This window comes from Schistocerca gregaria, chromosome 1 (assembly GCF_023897955.1).
Source record: "Schistocerca gregaria isolate iqSchGreg1 chromosome 1, iqSchGreg1.2, whole genome shotgun sequence".
Classification (NCBI taxonomy): Eukaryota; Metazoa; Arthropoda; class Insecta; order Orthoptera; family Acrididae; genus Schistocerca; species Schistocerca gregaria.
Window position 1 is genome coordinate 458,163,320 of NC_064920.1, and position 20,876 is coordinate 458,184,195.

Genomic DNA, 20,876 nt, shown 5'->3' on the forward strand with positions numbered 1-20,876 from the left:
AGGTTTAGTGACATGAATTAATAAGTCAATGTGCCTAGCTTTTACTTAGCTTTGTGAGTGAATGGTGAGTCATGAGAAAAAACTTGTTGCTTCCTGTAAGTGACCAGTTACGATCCGATCTCTGAGAAAAACAGGTTCTTCCATCTCTACTTTGCAGCACTGACACATGTGGTGGAGGGAGTGAGCGGGCCGCTGCTGGTACTGACCTCGAAATTGAAGATGGAGGGGATGACCTTGAGGGTGTCGGTGTCCTGCAGGCGCAGCACCTCCAACTCTCTCAGCCCCACCGTGGGCAGCGACCCGATGGCTGTTCGCGACACGTCCCTGCCAACATCACAGTTACACTTTAGCTCCCTGTCAAACAGCTCAACACTGCGCACCTTAGCTCTGAAACAAAGAGAGCCATTGTTGTTAAGTTTAACATTTAACATCCAACGTTTGTTTTAACCTATCTGTTAACGTGTCCTGTGGCATTGGTCGACACACAAAAAGAATCGAACCATATAAAATGGTGCAAGATATTTGAAACTCTCCAGAAAATATGTGTACGCTGTAGGGAAAGATGGATAACATACAATGTGTACAAGAACCTACAGGGAAGAATAAGAATGGAAAACCAAGAACGAAGTGCTTGGATTGGGAAGGATGTAAGATATAGTCTCTCAGCTCTACTGTTCAGTCTGCTTATCGATGGAGAAGTCATGAAGAAAATTTAAGGCTCGTGAGTGGGATTAAATTCAGAATGATAGGGTAACAATGATAAGATCTGTATAAAATGCATGTTTGATCATCGGCTGCTTTTTTATTTAAAACTCAAATAACGACAGTTTTCAGTCACAGTCCATCTTCACGTATTACGGTTAAAACAGTTTAAGGCAAATCACATCTGTCATTACTTACATAATGGCCGCATCTCATACATAGAGAATGTCGTGAATTACAGTGCACCACACAGGACTTTTGAAGGCAATACTGCTCTGTTTACAACATGTTATTACTATGTCTGCCTTTAAAATTCCTGCGTGGTATACTGTAGTTCATGACATGCATCTACATATGAATGTGGCCATTTTTAAGTAATGACGGATGTGGTGTTGCCGGCCGGGGTGGCCGTACGGTTCCAGGCGCTACAGTCTGGAACAGCGTGACCGCTATGGTAGCAGGTTCGAATCCTGCCTCAGGCATGGATTTGTGTGACGTTTTTAGGTTAGTTATATTTAAGTACTTCCAAGTTATATGGGACTGATGACCTTGGAAGTTAAGTCCCATAGTGCTCAGAGCCATTTGAACCATTTTTTTGATGTGGTGGTGTGGCTTCAACCGTTTTACCCTTGACTTGTGAAGATGGTCTGTGACTGAAACCGGTCGATGTTTGGGTTTTAAATAAAGAATCAGCTGATTGTCAGACATGCATTTTATACGTTACTTGACGACCTTTAATAGTCGCCTTTCAAAAATGTTTAAAATGATAAGAACGTCGATGGGACTGTTATCCTCAGTGAAACTGAGGAAGAATAGTAGCAGCTGTAAAAGGAGTAGACAGTCTGATGATCACATACTGGCTTGAGAGTAAAACGAAGACAGCCGAAAGTAATGAAGAGCAGGAGAAATGTGATTAGTGGTAACATCACAATTGGGGACCATGAGAAAGGAGTGAGGGAATTGTGCTACTTGCGAAGCTAAATAACTGTTGACAGATGAAGCAAGGAGGAGATAAAACACATTATAGTACAGGCAATGATGTCAATTTGGTATGAAACGAAGCGATTCTCCGCAAACGCGACCAGGAGAGGAACATTTGGAGAACACTGACAAGAAGACAGGACAGCATGATAGTGCATGTGTTAAGAGGGCAAGGAATACTGACGATGACACCCGATGGAACTATAGATGTTCAAAACTGCAGGAAAAATAGATATTGAAATATTTCCAACAAATAATTGACAAACTTGATTTTAAATGTTTCTCTTATACGAAGACGTTAGTGCAGGAGAGGAATTCATGGCGGGGCGCATCAGATCAGTCGTAAAGCAGATGACACGGAAGAAAGGTCCTATAAAAAATCCATTTTTTAAATAGATTCTCATGTATTCCTTTTCGTTAAGGTAAAGCAATCTAAATATTACGTCAACGCTGAAGTTACTTTAATCACATTAATTGTTTACGACATACGGTGCTATTTGCTTTCATCTGAACTCTGATTTCCCATTAGGTTGCTGGTGAACATACCGCGTCACATGTTTTGTAACCACGTTGAAATCTGGTATGTTTCACATGCTGTCGAACAAATCACTGTCGGGAGTGAAAAGGTGTTAATGTCAGTAAAGATCCCAGATACAAACTAAGAAATCTTTTATCTTATTGATACAATATTATATTTTTTCTTATCAATAAAGCTTTTTGTTCCCCTTGTTTTCGTTTGAAAGGCCTGTAGAGTCGTTTTGTTCTCATTATTTTATAGTACGAGATCACAAATATCTATTCTTCGTCGTTTCTTCGTCTGTACATTACTTGTTAGTCACAAATTAGTGGCTATTCCGTAACTGATACTACGTTCATTGTTCCCTTATTGTCAGCAAATGAAGAAATGGATGAGATCGTATGTTGGTATTTCCAAATGAACTATGATACTCATGACGATGAATGGTGTAAAATATAGTCTAGCAATATTTCATCGAGAAAAATTGAAATTTAAAATGCGATAAAAAGGAAAAAAAAAACAAATGATACATTGGTTAAGGCAAGAGCATCAGTCGGAATCAGTGATGATGAGAAGGCCAATGTAAATGAAGAAGTGAAACGGATGTGGGGAGAAATTAGAAGAAAGAAAATAAAGACTCTTAGATGGAGCAAAAAGTGGTCGTTGACCACGGTACGAAATGAACGTCTGTAAGTCTTTCGATTATCTTAAGGCCATCCTTTCACAAAGATATTCTTAATGGAACTTGAAAATGTTCCAAGAGCTACACCACATAAAAAAATCACATCTGAATAGACATGTGGAAGAAGTGGAATGTTACTATTACTATAGGTGTAAGAAGTACTCTCAGTTTAAGATGTTTTTATAGGAGAATAAAACACGTCGGATTGCATTAAACCACTTGTAAGAGACATGAGTACAAAAAGTAATTAGATCACACGCAGGAACTCCATTTAAGAAAGACCTCTTCATAGTTTTAACGTACAGATGTAAATTTACTGCAGAAGACTGATAAATGCCGTAGTAATAAAATAATTGACTACAGGAAGGCTAAGTGATCTAGATGTTAGTCAGAAACTCAATGCTATAAATAGGTTTAATCACTCATAAAAGACCAATTCGCCAGAAAAATCAATGAAAAACTGAAAGAACATGAACTGCTATAAAAAGGACTGTGAGGCAGAGTATACTTACAGAATTCTGAGGCTTCTCAGTCCGACGAACGCCTTTGGGTGGATGTGCCTCAGCCTGCGGTTTCCCTTCAGGCTGCTGCAACGTAACGCAGCGACAAAGTTACAAGACATACTCACAGTTACTGTACAGTAATAGTTACCGACTATGAAATACACTACTCCTACAATAAAACACCAGCGCCGAATATCACTGGGCGTGTTTCGGCGTGTAAGATTCCATAGCATTGTTTTACGACGTGAAATAAAAGACAGAACAAATCTGACATCCCGAATATCACTACAACAACTAAATAGCTTTCCCTGGTGTTCAGTCAACCAATCGGATTGTGCTTTACGATATTTACACTACATTTCAAACATGAAGCATGGCTATGATTCTGGACAGCGCCTTTAAAGCACCTCAAAAAGGTTTTGCGTCACCCCAGTTCCCAGAACTCCTAAAGATAGACGTTGACTGTGGATACTGTATCACAGACACAGTCCCTTTGACTGTTCAGAGATTTCACTGAACCCGCCCAAAGATGTACACAGCCCTGCATGAGTAGTGCCTATTAGACGGAGGGGATCCGACAGCCGATCAGTTCCAGTCATTCCACCAGCAAGGAGGTACACGGCTCGTGCTGTCTGTAGTTCAACCATGCCAAGACGGTCGATGCCGCGATTCGATCACATCTGCAGTGTTACTTTGTGCCAGGAAGGGCTATCAACAAGGGAAGTGTCCAGGCATCTCGGAGTGAACCAAAGCGATGTCGTTCAGGCTTGATGGAGATAGAGACAGGAACTGTCGATGACATGTCTCGCTAAGGCCGCCCAAGGTCTACTACAGCAGTGGATGAGCGCTACCTATGGATTATGATTCGCAGGCACCCTGACAGCAAAGACACCATTTTGAATAATGCTTCTTGTGCAGCCACAGGACGTCGTGTTACGACTCAAACTGTGTGCAGTAGGCTGCATGATGCGCAGCTTCACTCCCGACGTCCATGGCGAGGTCCATCTTTGCTACCATGACACCATGCAACGCGGTACAGATGGGCCCAACAACATGCCGAATGGGTCGTTCAGGATTGGCATCACTTTCTCTTCACCGATGAGTTTCGCATATGTCTTCAACCAGACAATCGTCAGAGACGTGTTTGGAGGCAATCGGATCAGGCAGAACACAACTGTCCAGCGAGTGCAGCAAGGTGGAGGTTCCCTGCTGTTTTAGGGTGGCATTATGTGGGGCCGACGTACGCCGCTGGCGGTCATGGAAGGCGCCGTAATGGCTGTACGGTACGTGAATGCCATCCTCCGCCCGATAGCGCATGTATATCGACAGCATGTTGGCAACGCTTCGTCTTCATGGATGACAATTCGCCCCCCCCCCCCCCCCCTCGTGCACTTGTTGCGATACTCTTCATTAAGGATAACGACTAGAGTCGCCAGCATGCTCTCCAGAGATGGACCCTACCGAGGCTTCTGACAGTGGATAGAGAGCAATAGGGATTGGGATAACACAAGATCTTCCTTTTGTCAATCGATGTATATCGCCAACAATGCTTTAATGTATATCCCCTAAAAATGAACTGTAGCTCCGAATGCAACTGTCGTCCTTCTGTTAATCTTTAAATTATTTCCCTCCTATGCAATACTAGTGAAACAGCCTGCAGTGATAAATCGATGCACTGAGAGGCTTTCGAGGCATCAATCCCTTTCTGTGAAGCCGACAATGAAGGTGGAATCTTCAGAGAAAACTGTACGTTTTATGAGGTGTTTAAAAGAAAAGATAGCTATTCATTAGCAAAACATAGAAGGAAACACCATTCAAAAATTCTGATACAAAATGTTCTCAACGTGATAAAGGCTGTGATCCAAGTATAACAATTACCTCGCATAAATAAAAATGTAAACACAAATAAGTAAAGAAAATTAAGCTATGACGAAATGAAACACCACGGTCTGAGGGAAATATTGCCGATGTATTTCGTCAACATAAGTGCTTTGAAAATCCTAGAAGCTAAAATTATGTATTGATTTGTCAATTTTTCTGCAATTTTACTGTGTATGGTCTCCAGAAATGTTGCAATGCGAAGATCATTTTAGTATATTTTCAGTAGTTACGAACAAAACTAAGTTTACAATATCATCAAATGACCGCAGTTCATTGATAAATCTGTACATGTTTTGGAATATGGCATGGCAGTCATAGACTCAGTTTTTTTTCACTGTCGATTTTAATTCTTCACTAAAGTTGTGTAAGGATACTATTTTCAACAAGTATCGTAATTAAAACTGTAATTAACTGATACAAGAGTAGCTGCTGGTCATTGCTGAAATACTCTTGTAATTGTAATTATAATAAACATTTTAAACAAAGACTGTAATCATGTATGGTATATGATTTCCATCAAGATGTTCATTTTGCCTTTCATTAAACCTTTGTGCCGGAATTGCGGGCAGTTTTCCAGTGTTCAGTGTTATAAAAGTAGTCCTGGCGCAATTTAATACATTTTATTAACTATTATGCAAGGGCAGGGCAGTTTACTACAGATATCAATGAAAGTGCTATGACATTTATGGTAAATGAAACAAAAATTACTTATTCCACAATGTTATTTTAAAATGAAGAATACCTATAATGTTGTTGTTGTTGTTGTCTTCAGTCCTGAGACTGGTTTGATGCAGCTCTCCATGCTACTCTATCCTGTGCAAGCTGCTTCATCTCCCAGTACATACTACCACCTACATCCTTCTGAATCTGCTTAGTGTACTCATCTCTCGGTCTCCCTCTACGATTTTTACCCTCCACACTACCCTCCAATGCTAAATTTGTGATCCCTTGATGCCTCAAAACATGTCCTACCAACCGATCCCTTCTTCTAGTCAAGTTGTGCCACAAACTTCTCTTCTCCCCAGTCCTATTCAATACCTCCTCATTAGTTACGTGATCTATCCACCTTATCTTCAGTATTCTTCTGTAGCACCACATTTCGAAAGCTTCTATTCTCTTCTTATCCAAACTAGTTATCGTCCATGTTTCACTTCCATACATGGCTACACTCCAAACAAATATTTTCAGAAATGACTTCCTGACACTTAAATCTATATTCGATGTTAACAAATTTCTCTTCTTCAGAAACGCTTTCCTTGCCATTGCCAGTCTACATTTTATATCCTCTCTACTTCGACCATCATCAGTTATTTTACTTCCTAAATAGCAAAACTCCTTTACTACTTGAAGTGTCTCATTTCCTAATCTAATTCCCTCAGCATCACCCGATTTAATTTGACTACATTCCATTATCCTCGTTTTGATTTTGTTGATGTTCATCTTATATCCTCCTTTCAAGACACTGTCCATTCCGTTCAACTGCTCTTCCAAGTCCTTTGCCATCTCTGACAGAATTACAATGTCATCGGCGAACCTCAAAGTTTTTACTTCGTCTCCATGAATTTTAATACCTACTCCAAATTTTTCTTTTGTTTCCTTTACTGCTTGCTCAATATACAGATTGAATAACATCGGGGAGAGGCTACAACCCTGTCTCACTCCTTTCCCAACCACTGCTTCCCTTTCATGCCCCTCGACTCTTATGACTGCCATCTGGTTTCTGTACAAATTGTAAATAGCCTTTCGCTCCCTGTATTTTACCCCTGCCACCTTTAGAATTTGAAAAAGAGTATTCCAGTCAACATTGTCAAAAGCTTTCTCTAAGTCTACAAATGCTAGAAACGTAGTTTTGCCTTTTCTTAATCTTTCTTCTAAGATAAGTCGTAAGGTCATACCTATAATAACGTTCCAAATTCAAAACGCAATAGAAAGAGAACCGTTGCTCAGAATGATCTCAAATTCGAACAGTATATTACTGACGCACGGAGAAATGTCATGCAAAAAAAAAAAAAAAAAAAAAGTACTGAAATTTTGATGGAAGCTTCCATGGAATCAAAAATGAATCGTAATATAGAAATGATTATCGTCATGTAGGTATGCTCATTAATGTTATTTTAAAATGAAGAATATCTATAATAACGTTCCAGATTCAAAACGCAATAGAAAGAGAACCATTGTTCAGAATGATCTCAAATTTGAACAGCGTATTACTGACACACGCGGAAATGTCATGCAAAAAAACGTAAATATGAGCAAGAAATGGGTCTTTAAGAATCAGAATATGCACCTCAACACAAGTGCGGGATACGGCTGTTCCTCAGCTTTCTCCCGAGACGTCCAACGTGGCTGTCTCCATGAAGGATCTGGCAGTGCGGGTAAAATTCTTTTACGATAACTGTGACTGTGTAACAGTAGCCCTGCGGAAGTTCCGGACACTCAAGGGAATTAAAAAGATATTGGTCCAATGTTTGCTAAGGGTCTGGAGAAAATGATTAACAATTTTCGAAAAGTAAGGTTCATTTAAAGTGCAAAGTGGCAGAGGGAGGAAAGTAATTCATTCGAGGTCTGGCCACAGCATTGCACAAGGGGTCGAGTGGTGATGTGCATACATGCAGTGCACAGAAATTGCCACAGTGCTGGACATGTCTACGAGCACGGTGATTAAAATCCTACAAAACACCCGGGATTGCTAGGAGTTGCTTCCTGCTGACCCGCCAGCAAGACAGATGTCCGCTCTAGAATTTCTTGCTTGCGTCAAAGTGCACACTGAATAACGAATGAAAATTCTGTGGACGGAAGAATGCCATGTGAATACAGGGGATTGCAGAATATTAGCAACGGGAAATCCACACGTAAGTCAGCCATTCTAACTCCAAAACAACGTGGGTGTCTGGGTAAGATCATTTTTGTGCGAGATGGCTCTCCACAGCGCATTTCACAGGCAGTGAACCTGGAGTCATTCGGTTTGCTAGGGTTATCTACCGCCATTTCCGTACAACCCTTCCGTCCAGATCACCTAACTTTAATCCATGTGACAACTGGCAGAGGGATTATTTGAAAGGTGTTGTGTTAATTGCTTCAGTTACGAAGGCCACACTGCGCAACGCATTCTGAACGTGACCCCCGAGGGCACTCCGATCTGTTGCGGAACATGCAGTTTCTCGATTTCAACTTGTGGCAGGAAACGATGGACTCATATAGAAAATATCTCACTACCGAAACCCATCTCATTTTGCTTTTTTTTTCTGTTTTTGGCCTCAGTACAGTTAAAATCAATTTATACCAACCGATGTGGCACGACCTTTCCGCTGTGGATGCGCTTACCTAGCTGTGAGTGCCGTAAGTGTTGTCTGTCGAACTCGTGCAGCCATGCACATTGAACAGTACGGATGGCGTACTGTGCAACTCAAGCCATAGTCGTCGTATTGCGATACATCCGTCTTTTGTACCGAGCCCATTTACGTTAAAACAGTTGAAGCACCATTTATTGGTAAAATTTTCATTAATTTTTTTCCATATCGTTACCCTATGCCTCAATAATATACTGTTCAGATTTGAAGGCATTGTGAGCAATGGTTCTCTTTCTGGAAATTTAATCATGGGCCGCCTACATGTAGATTAACCTGCTGTAAATGTTAATCGCCAGTCACGTTTCTTTAGGCGAAGCAAAACTTTTCACTTTTTACGTCTTGCGATACTTACAGTTCGGCGATCTCCGAACCATTGAAAGCGTTCTCGTGGATTTCCTCAATCAGGTTGTAGTTTAGCAAACTGGAACAAACCGCAGGCATATACTTTCCTTAAAATTTAATTATAGCAAGAAGATTTAATTCTTACACACTCTTGGTAATAACTGAACTAAATCACATAAATGAAACGCAAGTACCCTAAATAAAATTTAAGAAATGGAATGGCTAAGGCTAATTTAAACATTTGTCGTCTGCTATTATACATTTCATAAGCGTAGAGAACAATTACTCGTATTCCAAGTATAAAAACTTTCTCACACTTCTTGAGCCACATAACAACAGATTAATACCCTTAATGAATTTTTTATGTCAAATGAGAATAGTGGAACATACAGTTAGGTCAGTAACGAGTAAGTATTCTTGTTTTCGTAACTGTTCCATTAATTGTGGTGTGCATCGATCGATTGTACGTAATCTCTCGCTCCCTTGTCACAGCCAGTGGATAAGTTGCGGTGAAGCCTTAGAAATTTATGTACACGTTTGTAAAGTTCGTATGAAGCATCAGTTCCGATTAGATATAAAATTCCAAATCAATAGCAATAACAATGACGTTCATTGTACACATGTGTATGCCGAGAAGAGGAGAGATGTGCTAACAATAGAACACGTTTTGTATTGACCCTTTTTATGGTAATGGTCCGCTGAACCTTGTGTAATCTTCTTCAAAGGAAAAGAGTCCATTCATAAAGCGGCTTCTGTTTGGTTCGAGGAATGTACATCAATATATGGCACATTTGTTCCTACGAATCGAAAAAGTTCTTCAGTAAAAACTTTCGTCTTATTTGCGAAGAGGTGAAAATGAGATTGACTAATTTAAAGAGGGCGTTTGATGTTCCAACAGCTGTCCTCCAGACCACTTCATTGTAACCCTTCTTTTCTTTTTTATTCTTGTATTGTGTGAAGTGTTGGACCAATCTATCACCCTAAATTAATAATTTTGCGCAGAAAATCAGTCGCATTTGCATGTAAATGGTGTTTTAGAAACAGTGCGCTCAAATCAATTTTCTAAAGCAGAACTGTGAGGCTGGTCCCGGCGGAGGTTCGAGTCCTCACTCGGGCATGGGTGTGTGTATTTGTCCTTAGGATAATTTAAGTTAAGTAGTGTGTAAACTTACGGACTGATGACCTTAGCAGTTAAGTCCCATAAGATTTCACACACATTTGAATATTTTTCTAAAGCAGAACTACAACATTTTCGAAAAGAAAAAAATCGAAAAAAGCTCCTTTGAGAGTCACAAGACTTACGGGTGCTGAACGTTTCCACCAATTAACAGTACTTCCCGATAGCTGAACTTCTTTACTATGGAATATTGCCAGTTAGCTTCTGTCGCGAGCTCTCCGGTTGATGTTTGTTTGACGCCTTCTCGGACGCTTCGCTAGTACAAGTGGCTGGCATTATCAATGTGTTATCCTACATTGCTGGCGGCGCACTGAAGTCTAGCCAACGGCACGTTATAAAAAAATTGTATCTGGAGGACCCCTTGAATGTGTGTGTCCAACGACCTGATTGGGTAACTCCAATGTTCATTCACTGGGGAACGGTGCAACGTATCGAATTTATTTCTTAACCATTATTTCTCAGCACAAATTACCCTGCAACCCCTCACAAGCTTTCCACACTGTTTCTACCCACCGTGTAGTTTACTTGCACCACCGTCCGAGGGGTTTTCGTTGGTCATTTCCACCGTGATTCTCCACTTACACTTGCAACAGTCGTTTCTCTGCAAAAGAGGAGTATAAGATCCGTCTACCTTGAGGCTTTCCTTTTTCGTACTGATGCTGTTAACATGTTTGTGGATTTCTATAGCAGCCTGAACAAGCGGGTGTGGTAGATCTTGTCGAAAATGAGAACTTCCGTCTCGGCGTATTTACGTTGTGTTTGCAAAAAATGCGACCGACTCCGTTCGTCACCCTGGGCATCGAGGAGGAAAGGCTGTATCGGACATTTGCTCTTCTGACTTATTACTTCACTGAGTGGTAGATGTCATTACACTTCTTATGCAACTCATGGAGTACCCATATCTCTTAAGAACACTTTCCTAGTATTGCATCCAAGGTGTTACCGATCACATATTCGTCTTGCACTCTTTATGAGCATTCCCCTTTATTCGCTCGGGTGTTAATTTGACTATTCCTTTGTGAAAGTATCGGTCCATGTGTCAGTTTCGATACCCACTTCGCCCGAGTTTCTCACCGTTCGTTGTAATTAGCACATGTAGAAAAGACAGTTGTACGTCCTTTTCTATCTCCATAGTAGATTTTAATGTTGCATAGAGACTGCTCATGTGTCTCAGGGAGTCACAGAGCTTTTCCTCACCATGGAGACACGTAACGATGTTATTGGTGGTGTATCTGTACCACACCTTCAGTACACAACGAGCCAAGTCCAGCGCTTGTCTCTCGAAATGTTCCACGAACAAGCTGGCCACCATTGGATTAAGTGGACTACCCATGGAGGCTCCTTCCAGATGTTCATAGAAATCACAATTTCACGTGAAGTAGTTCATGGCAAGACGTGCATGAAAGAGCTTGGTCATGCGGATAAATGGAACCGATATGATCCACAGATTCATGGAGGGATTCTTTGTAAACAAAGAAACAACAACAAAGCTAGCTATGACGTCGTTTAGTCCGAGTTTTAATTTCTTCAGTTTCTAATGAAAGTCCCGAGTTCTTTATGTATGTGTGTGTCAGTCTTATCTATGGGCGGTTGAAGCAGAAAGGTCAGATCTCTTCGCAGTTGGTCAGCCAGGAGCGCCTAAGGTACATAAACATTGTGGATTTTTCGTAATCCACACAGCCAAGATGTTAAGGCTTCTGAGTTGCCCAGGTTTCTCTGTACGTCCGCTGAAAGGGAAGAAGCCTTGGATACATAATTTGTATACCGTGTGATTCACTGCGTCGAATCTGGGATTAGCTCTCTTTAGGTCGTCGAGTCTAATACACTCCTGGAAATTGAAATAAGAACATCGTGAATTCATTGTCCCAGGAAGGGGAAACTTTATTGACACATTCCTGGGGTCAGATACATCACATGATCACACTGACAGAACCACAGGCACATAGACACAGGCAACAGAGCATGCACAATGTCGGCACTAGTACAGTGTATATCCACCTTTCGCAGCAATGCAGGCTGCTATTCTCCCATGGAGACGATCGTAGAGATGCTGGATGTAGTCCTGTGGAACGGCTTGCCATGCCATTTCCACCTGGCGCCTCAGTTGGACCAGCGTTCGTGCTGGACGTGCAGACCGCGTGAGAGGACGCTTCATCCAGTCCCATACATGCTCAATGGGGGACAGATCCAGAGATCTTGCTGGCCAGGGTAGTTGACTTACACCTTCTAGAGCACGTTTGGTGGCACGGCATACATGCGGACGTGCATTGTCCTGTTGGAACAGCAAGTTCCCTTGCCGGTCTAGGAATGGTAGAACGATGGGTTCGATGACGGTTTGGATGTACCGTGCACTATGCAGTGTCCCCTCGACGATCACCAGAGGTGTACGGCCAGTGTCGGAGATCGCTCCCCATACCATGATGCCTGGTGTTGGCCCTGTGTGCCTCGGTCATATGCAGTCCTGATTGTGGCGCTCACCTGCACGGCGCCAAACACGCATACGACCACCACTGGCACCAAGGCAGAAGCGACTCTCATCGCTGAAGATGACACGTCTCCATTCGTCCCTCCATTCACGCCTGTCGCGACACCACTGGAGGCGGGCTGCACGATGTTGGGGCGTGGGCGGAAGACGGCCTAACGGTGTGCGGGACCGTAGCCCAGCTTTATGGAGACGGTTGCGAATGGTCCTCGAAGATACCCCAGGAGCAACAGTGTCCCTAATTTGCTGCGAAGTGGCGGTGCGGTCGCCTACGGCACTGCGTAGGATCTTACGGTCTTGGCGTGCATCCGTGCGTCGCTGCGGTCCGGTCCCAGGTCGACGGGCACGTGCACCTTCCGCCGACCACTGGCGACAACATCGATGTACTGTGGAGACCTCACGCCCCACGTGTTGAGCAATTCGGCGGTACGTCCACCCGGCCTCCCGCATGCCCACTATACGCCCTCGCTCAAAGTCCGTCAACTGCACATACGGTTCACGTCCACGCTGTCGCGGCATGCTACCAGTGTTAAAGACTGCGATGGATTTCCGTATGCCACGGCAAATTGGCTGACACTGACGGCGACGGAGCACAAACGCTGCGCAGCTAGCGCCATTCGACTGCCAACACCGCGGTTCCTGGTGTGTCCGCTGTGCCGTGCGTGCGATCATTGCTTGTACAGCCCTCTCGCAGTGTCCGGAGCAAGTGTGGTGGGACTGACACACCGGTGTCAATGTGTTCTTTTTTCCATTTCCAGGAGTGTATTTCACGAATCTTCTGCTCATATCCCCCGGTCTTCTTTAGAATGATTGTTCTTCCTTTGTCTGCAGGCAGTACCAATATACTCTTGTCGACGTTATGACTAATTGTAGCTTGCAAATCTTCTTTCTTTATCTTGTAAGTTGGTAGCTTTCTTCGGTGCAGTATCCTGGCGGTTTCTGTGTGTACTTCATTAGCTATTTCACTAGGAAGGGTACGAATGGCTGCTGCAGTGTTATTAATGCTAACCTCAATAAGTAAAGTTATGAGGACGATCGTGAAATTCCTTCCTTTTTGAAGGACAATAATTCCCAAATTTCACACACAGTGACCAAATTTAGTGTACGAGCCTTGACTTAAAACGAACGGTCTGTTATTCAAAATGGAGGAAATTTATCTTTCATGCTCACAATTTTCTCTATATAAGACAACACCGAAGACGCCATCTACACTCACTCTTACGCAAAAGTTGAGAAAATACGCACTGAAACCGTGAGAGATCGCATCGAGAATAAAACCACCAGCATGTAACCTGAAAGAAGATGAGCTACCAGCTATCAAGAGCTGTAACACCGACAACAGTACATTGGTACAACCTACCGATGAGGGTAATTTTACTGTTGTAATGAAGACCGAGATATACACTCCTGGAAATGGAAAAAAGAACACATTGACACCGGTGTGTCAGACCCACCATACTTGCTCCGGACATTGCGAGAGGGCTGTACAAGCAATGATCACACGCACGGCACAGCGGACACACCAGGAACCGCGGTGTAGGCCGTCGAATGGCGCTAGCTGCGCAGCATTTGTGCACCGCCGACGTCAGTGTCAGCCAGTTTGCCGTGGCATACGGAGCTCCATCGCAGTCTTTAACACTGGTAGCATGCCGCGACAGCGTGGACGTGAACCGTATGTGCAGTTGACGGACTTTGAGAGAGGGCGTATAGTGGGCATGTGGGAGGCCGGGTGGACGTACCGCCGAATTGCTCAACACGTGGGGCGTGAGGTCTCCACAGTACATCGATGTTGTCGCCAGTGGTCGGCGGAAGGTGCACGTGCCCGACGACCTGGGACCGGACCGCAGCGACGCACGGATGCACGCCAAGACCGTAGGATCCTACGCAGTGCCGTAGGGGACCGCACCGCCACTTCCCAGCAAATTAGGGACACTGTTGCTCCTGGGGTATCGGCGAGGACCATTCGCAACCGTCTCCATGAAGCTGGGCTACGGTCCCGCACACCGTTAGGCCGTCTTCCGCTCACGCCCCAACATCGTGCAGCCCGCCTCCAGTGGTGTCGCGACAGGCGTGAATGGAGGGACGAATGGAGACGTGTCGTCTTCAGCGATGAGAGTCGCTTCTGCCTTGGTGCCAATGATGGTCGTATGCGTGTTTGGAGCCGTGAAGGTGAGCGCCACAATCAGGACTGCATACGACCGAGGCGCACAGGGCGAACACCCGGCATCATGGTGTGGGGAGCGACCTCCTACACTGGCCGTACACCTCTGGTGATCGTCGAGGGGACACTGAATAGTGCACGGTACATCCAAACCGTCATCGAACCCATCGTTCTACCATTCCTAGACCGGCAAGGGAACTTGCTGTTCCAACAGGACAATGCACGTCCGCATGTATCCCGTGCCACCCAACGTGCTCTAGAAGGTGTAAGTCAACTACCCTGGCCAGCAAGATCTCCGGATCTGTCCCCCATTGAGCATGTATGGGACTGGATGAAGCGTCCTCTCACGCGGTCTGCACGTCCAGCACGAACGCTGGTCCAACTGAGGCGCCAGGTGGAAATGGCATGGCAAGCCGTTCCACAGGACTACATCCAGCATCTCTACGATCGTCTCCATGGGAGAATAGCAGCCTGCATTGCTGCGAAAGGTGGATATACACTGTACTAGTGCCGACATTGTGCATGCTCTGTTGCCTGTGTCTATGTGCCTGTGGTTCTGTCAGTGTGATCATGTGATGTATCTGACCCCAGGAATGTCTCAATAAAGTTTCCCCTTCCTGGGACAATGAATTCACGGTGTTCTTATTTCAATTTCCAGGAGTGTATAAGCATAAGTTTCAGGATCTACAGATCCCACAATGCATCGACGCACTCGATCACATGGAATCCAAATCGGTCATTGATAGCCATCTTCTCTCATGTTGATGTGCAGTGGAAACTGTACAACTTCGAAACACTAGCATCTCGTCTGTATTTATTATATATATTCACAAAGCTAATAAGCCGTTACTACTGACTATAAGTACTTGTCGCTCACCAGCAAACAAACTGGTAAAAGACTATGGCTCTCTGCTTTAGCTGCACATGGGAAAGACTGATACGTACATAAAGAACCCGGGACATTTCACTGAGAAGCTGAAGATCTCCAGTCTTGGACGAAACATCCTACTTTGCTTTGATGTGCTTTCTTTCTTTACGATAGCGTCACTAACTGATTCTGTGGATTATATCGATTCCATTTTCACACATGACATTACCATGCTCTTTCATTCATGATTTACTTGATGTGGAATGGTGGTTTCTATGAACAACTGGAAAGCATCATTATGCATAGTCCACTCAATCCAGTCTTGGCAAATTTCTTCATGCAGAATTCAGAAAGACTAGCGCAGGTTTAGCACATTGTACATCGAAGGTATGGTACATACACGTCAATGAGACTTCCGTCGAGTAGAACCATGGCAAGCAACAGTTCTGTGACTTCCTAAGTCACCTGATCAGTCTCCAGCCCAACCTAAAATTTGTTATAGATAGAAAAACACAAATATCCACCCATTTCTAGATATTCTGATAACGGCGGATGGCGAGAAACTAGGATCTTCACAAGCTAATTGTGAAATCACCACTTGAGTGGAGAAAATGCTTTGGTAATTACGCTGGCAACGAACGCAAAACGAATATGTATTCTGTAGTTGAAGCACATGGAAAGTGTTCTGAGCAACTATGTGTCCTCCATCAGCTGTATAATAAGTCTAACGAAATCTAACACTCGGTGATGTGATACGGTAGAAGAAGAAAGACTGGGTACTACTTATCTATTTATATCTCCAGTATGACTGACACATCGACCGCATACTACGCAAACATGCCTTAAAGACGATTTACAAACGAGCGAAGGAAAGCAAAGAGTGCCGCACATCAGCAAAGAACAAAAGGTCCCATTTGCAATGTTATACCTTATAAATGTTGATAAGTCTACCTAGGAATGCCTGGAAGATCCATTAACCTGGGATTACTACATATAAATGTCACTGCACGCTGGAGAAGATGGAGAAATCCGACCTGGAGGAATAAGCGCCAACACGTATGTCCTTGCTGTAGACAAGAATTACCATTTCCGCTTGTTCACCAAGCTTTCTAAATCCACGAGGATGACAAGAGCTTCAGTATAAAGAGGAATCCCTCAAGGTAAACGGATCATGGATACCCGTGTTGTAGCGAACGACAGTTGCAGATATCATGGAGAGAACCGCAGCGGTAATGACTACGGAACAGCCTACGGACATTGGTGCGACAGGTACATACACTGATAAGCCAGAACATTACGACTACTGATCTACTACCGATATAAACTCATGCAGGGGATAGCAGCGTTACGTGGCGAGGAATTATTTCTAGTCAGACATTCACACCGTGCTTGTAGTGCCAATGAGCGTGCTGTCCGTGTATAGGATGGAGAAGGCGCCAGGTCTATCTCAGTTTGACCGAGGGAAAACTATGATGGCCCACAGGCTCGGCACGAGCATTTCGAAAACTGAATGACTTGTCGTATGTTCAAGGAGTGGTATGGTGAGTGTCTTCAATAAGTGACGATACCAAGGTGAAACCTCTATATGTCGTGGGGTTGGGCAGGTACCCATCATTATATACGTCGGATGAGCAGACTGGTAAAACAGGAAAGGCGGCGAACTGTGGCTGAGCTAGCATGAGAGTTGAATGCCTGGCAGAGTAAAAGTGTGTTTGAACACACAGTGCACCGAACACTCTAACAATAGGCCTCCGCAGCCGACGACCTTTCCATGTGTCAATGTTAACACCACGACAGCAGCAGCTACAATCGAAATGGGCACGTGATCATCGGCGCCGGAAGTTGGCGCAGTGGCACAGCTTTGTATGGTCGATTAACCTGGTGCCGGCTTCATCATGCCGATTGGAGGGCGCGAATCCAATGCCTTGTGGGGGAGCAGCTCCTTGCCACTTGTACTGCGGCACGAAGAGGAGCTGGCGGCTACTCCATTATGCTCAGGGGAACATTCACTTGAGCACCCATGGGACCAATGGAGCTCGTGCAAGGCACCATGACGGTCAACGAGTGTCGCACACAGGTTACAAACCACGTACACCCCATCATGACGATCAGGTTTCCCAACATCAGGCATTTTTCAGCAAGAAAAAGAGTCATGTCAGAAAGCCAGGAGAGTGATGGAGTGCGTCTAGGAACACAGTGGCGAGTTTCAAATACTATGTTGTCCCCCACCCCCATCCCGACCTAACACATTATGTATTGAATGAACGTGGTGTCAGAGCTCATCACCCCCCTCACCGGAATTTACGGGAATTAATTACTTGTGCGTGCAGATGCGGTGCTAACTCCCTCTAGTGACCTACCAAGGCCTAAATGCTTCAATGCCACGACGCGTCGCCGCTTTTATCCGTGCAAAAGGTGGACATATTATGTAAGTGCTCATAATGTGCTGGCTGATACATGTAAAACCTGCAGCAGCGGGCTGTAGTCCAGTCCGCCACTAGCAATGGAGGGTGGATCCAGCCACTTCTGCTAAAGAAACGTCAGAAAGTTCGACACATAAATGTCAGTCAGACGTCACGAGATAGTGGCCAATAAGCAATATGTTAACAAGTGGCCGTAGAGCCTCAATAATATAGGCGTTGTTATTGTTTATGGATAGTAACGTCCGATGGAAACCTAGTTCTAAGCAACGTAAGGAAAGCAGAAAGGTGGAAGGTGTATATAGAGGGTCTATACAAGGGTACGAAATTGAGGACAATATTATGGAAATGTAAGAGGATGCAGATGAAGATGAAATGGGAGATACGATACTGCGTGAAGAGTTTTACAGAGCACTGAAAGACCTAAGTCGAAATAAGGCCCAAGGAGTAGACAACATTCCTTTAGAACTACTGACAGCCTTGGGAGAGGCAGACCTGCAGAAGTCTACCATCTGGTGAGCAAGATGTATGTGACAAGCGAAATACCCTCAGACTTCAAGAAGAATATAATAATTCCAATCCCAAAGAAAGCAGGTGCTGACAGATGTGAAAATTACCGAACTATCAGTTTAATACGTGAGTGTTGCAAAATGCTAACACGAATTCTTTACAGACGAATGGGAAAACTGGTAGAAGCCGACCTTGAGGATGATCAGTTTGGATTCCGTAGAAATGTTGGAACACGTGAGGTAATACTGACCCTACGACTTTTCTTAGAAGATATATTAAGGAAAGGTAAACCTACGTTTCTAGAATTTGTAGACTCACAGAAAGCTTTTGACAATGCTGACTGGAATACTCTTTTTCAAATTCTGAGGGTGGCATGGGTAAAATACAGGGAGCGAAAGGCTATTTACAACTTGTACAGAAGGCAGATGACAGTTATAAGAGAAGAGGGGCATGAAAGGGAAACAGTAGTCGGGAAACGAGTAAGACAGGGTTGTAGCCTCTCCCCGATGTTATCCAATCTGTATATTGAACAGTCAGTAAACGAAACAAAAGAAAAATTCGGAGTAGGTATTAAAATCCAGGGAGATGAAATAAAAACTTTGAGATTCGCCGATGACATTGTAATTCTGTCAGAGACAGCAAAGGACTTGGAACAGCAGTTGAATGGAATGGACAGTGTCTTAAGAGGAGCATATAAGATAAACATCAACAAAAGCAAAACGAGGATAATGGAATGTAGTCGAATTAAGTCGGGTGATGCTGAGGGAATAAGATTAGGAAATGAGACACTTGAAGTAGTAAAGGAGTTTTGCTATTTGGGGAACAAAATAACTGATGATGGTCGAAGTAGAGAGGATATAAAATATAGTCTGGCAATGTCAAGGTAAGCGTTTCTGAAGAAGAGAAATTTGTTAACATCGAGTATAGATTTAAATGTCAGGAAGTCGTTTCTGAAAGTATTTGTATGGAGTGTAGTCATGTATGGAAGTGAAACATGGACGATAAATATTTTGGACAAGAAGAGAATAGAAGCTTTGGAAATGTGGTGCTACAGCAGAATGCTGAAGATTAGGTGGGTAGATCACATAGCTAATCAGGAGGTACTGAATAGGATTGGGGAGAAGAGGAGTTTGTGGCACAACTTGACTAGAAGAAGTGATCGGTTGGTAGGACATGTTCTGAGGCATCAAGAGATCACAAATTTAGCATTGGAATGCAGCGTAGAGAGTAAAAATCGTAGAGGGAGACCAAGAGATGAATACACTAAGGAGTTTCAGAGGGATCTGCGTTGCAGTAGGTACTGGGAGATGAAGAATCTTGCATAGGATAGAATAGCATGAAGAGCTGCATCAAACCAGTGTCTGGACTGAAGACCACAACAACAACAACAATGCCAATAATACTTAAGACTAGGATTCCTGTGTAGAATTTCGGAAAGTACCGATCGCTTAACAACAATTCACTGATAAATTGTGTTATTTGATGTGTGAAGAGTCTCTGTACAGCAGCAGCTCCCACGTAAGTCCCTCCTGCCTGCGGCAGCCGTCCTGAGCCGCAGTTGTCGCGATAGCGTGCCTGCCGGTGCCTACAAGGGGACCGTCAGATGTGTTAGTCTCAGATTCTGATGAGTCTTAGCTGTGTCATAGAGGGACTTGGCTTGAGTATATAGCTATCAACTGTTCATGCGATGCTCCTATTTTGCGAGAAAATCTGTATTGGAATTTTATGCGTAATATTTATACCTGCTAAGTCAGTCATATTTCGACTATGCGCAATGAGCCCAGCACCTAAGCATCACGGCTGTCACTCTGGCGCTACGTGGTTAAATTCTACCTGTGTACATTTTTTTTCAGTCTTCTGGTATAAAGTTTCTGCCATGCTAAATTATTCAAGAATAGCCATTTTTGGCGTAGTAATTTCACTAAGGACTCAACTTTCTTCACACATGTATTTCGTTTGTGGCTCGTACTTACACTCCCAAATACTGTTTAACGTTTGCTTGAAGGCGGAAAAACTGATAACAGACTACACAATCAAATCTTGGTGCATGACATAAAAGCACCTATCTGAATCGTAAAAATTATTCCATCAAAATTTACTTCACTTTGCCAGTCCTGTAGTGTTTATTTTTACGGGCAGGTTAAAATTTTCACAAAAAAATTACAGTGCTCCCAACTTCTTAAAGAACAACACAGAAATCGCTTCGAGGGGAGATTTCGTAACAATACAGTGTTTGATCTGCATAAATTTAATGCAACTGCTTTCACATGAATGAGCAAGTATCAATGGTTCGCATCGAA

General features: G+C 43.6%; 1 protein-coding gene across 1 annotated transcript in view; it reads right to left on the reverse strand.

Moving 5' to 3' along the window:
• The window catches only part of LOC126353813 (uncharacterized), a 328,822-nt gene that overhangs the window by 63,649 nt on the left and 244,297 nt on the right, over positions 1-20,876 (reverse strand). Inside the window, exon 6 of the mRNA XM_050002966.1 lies at positions 207-324. Coding sequence (XP_049858923.1) covers positions 207-324 — 118 coding nt within the window. The remainder of the gene's footprint in view (positions 1-206; positions 325-20,876) is intronic.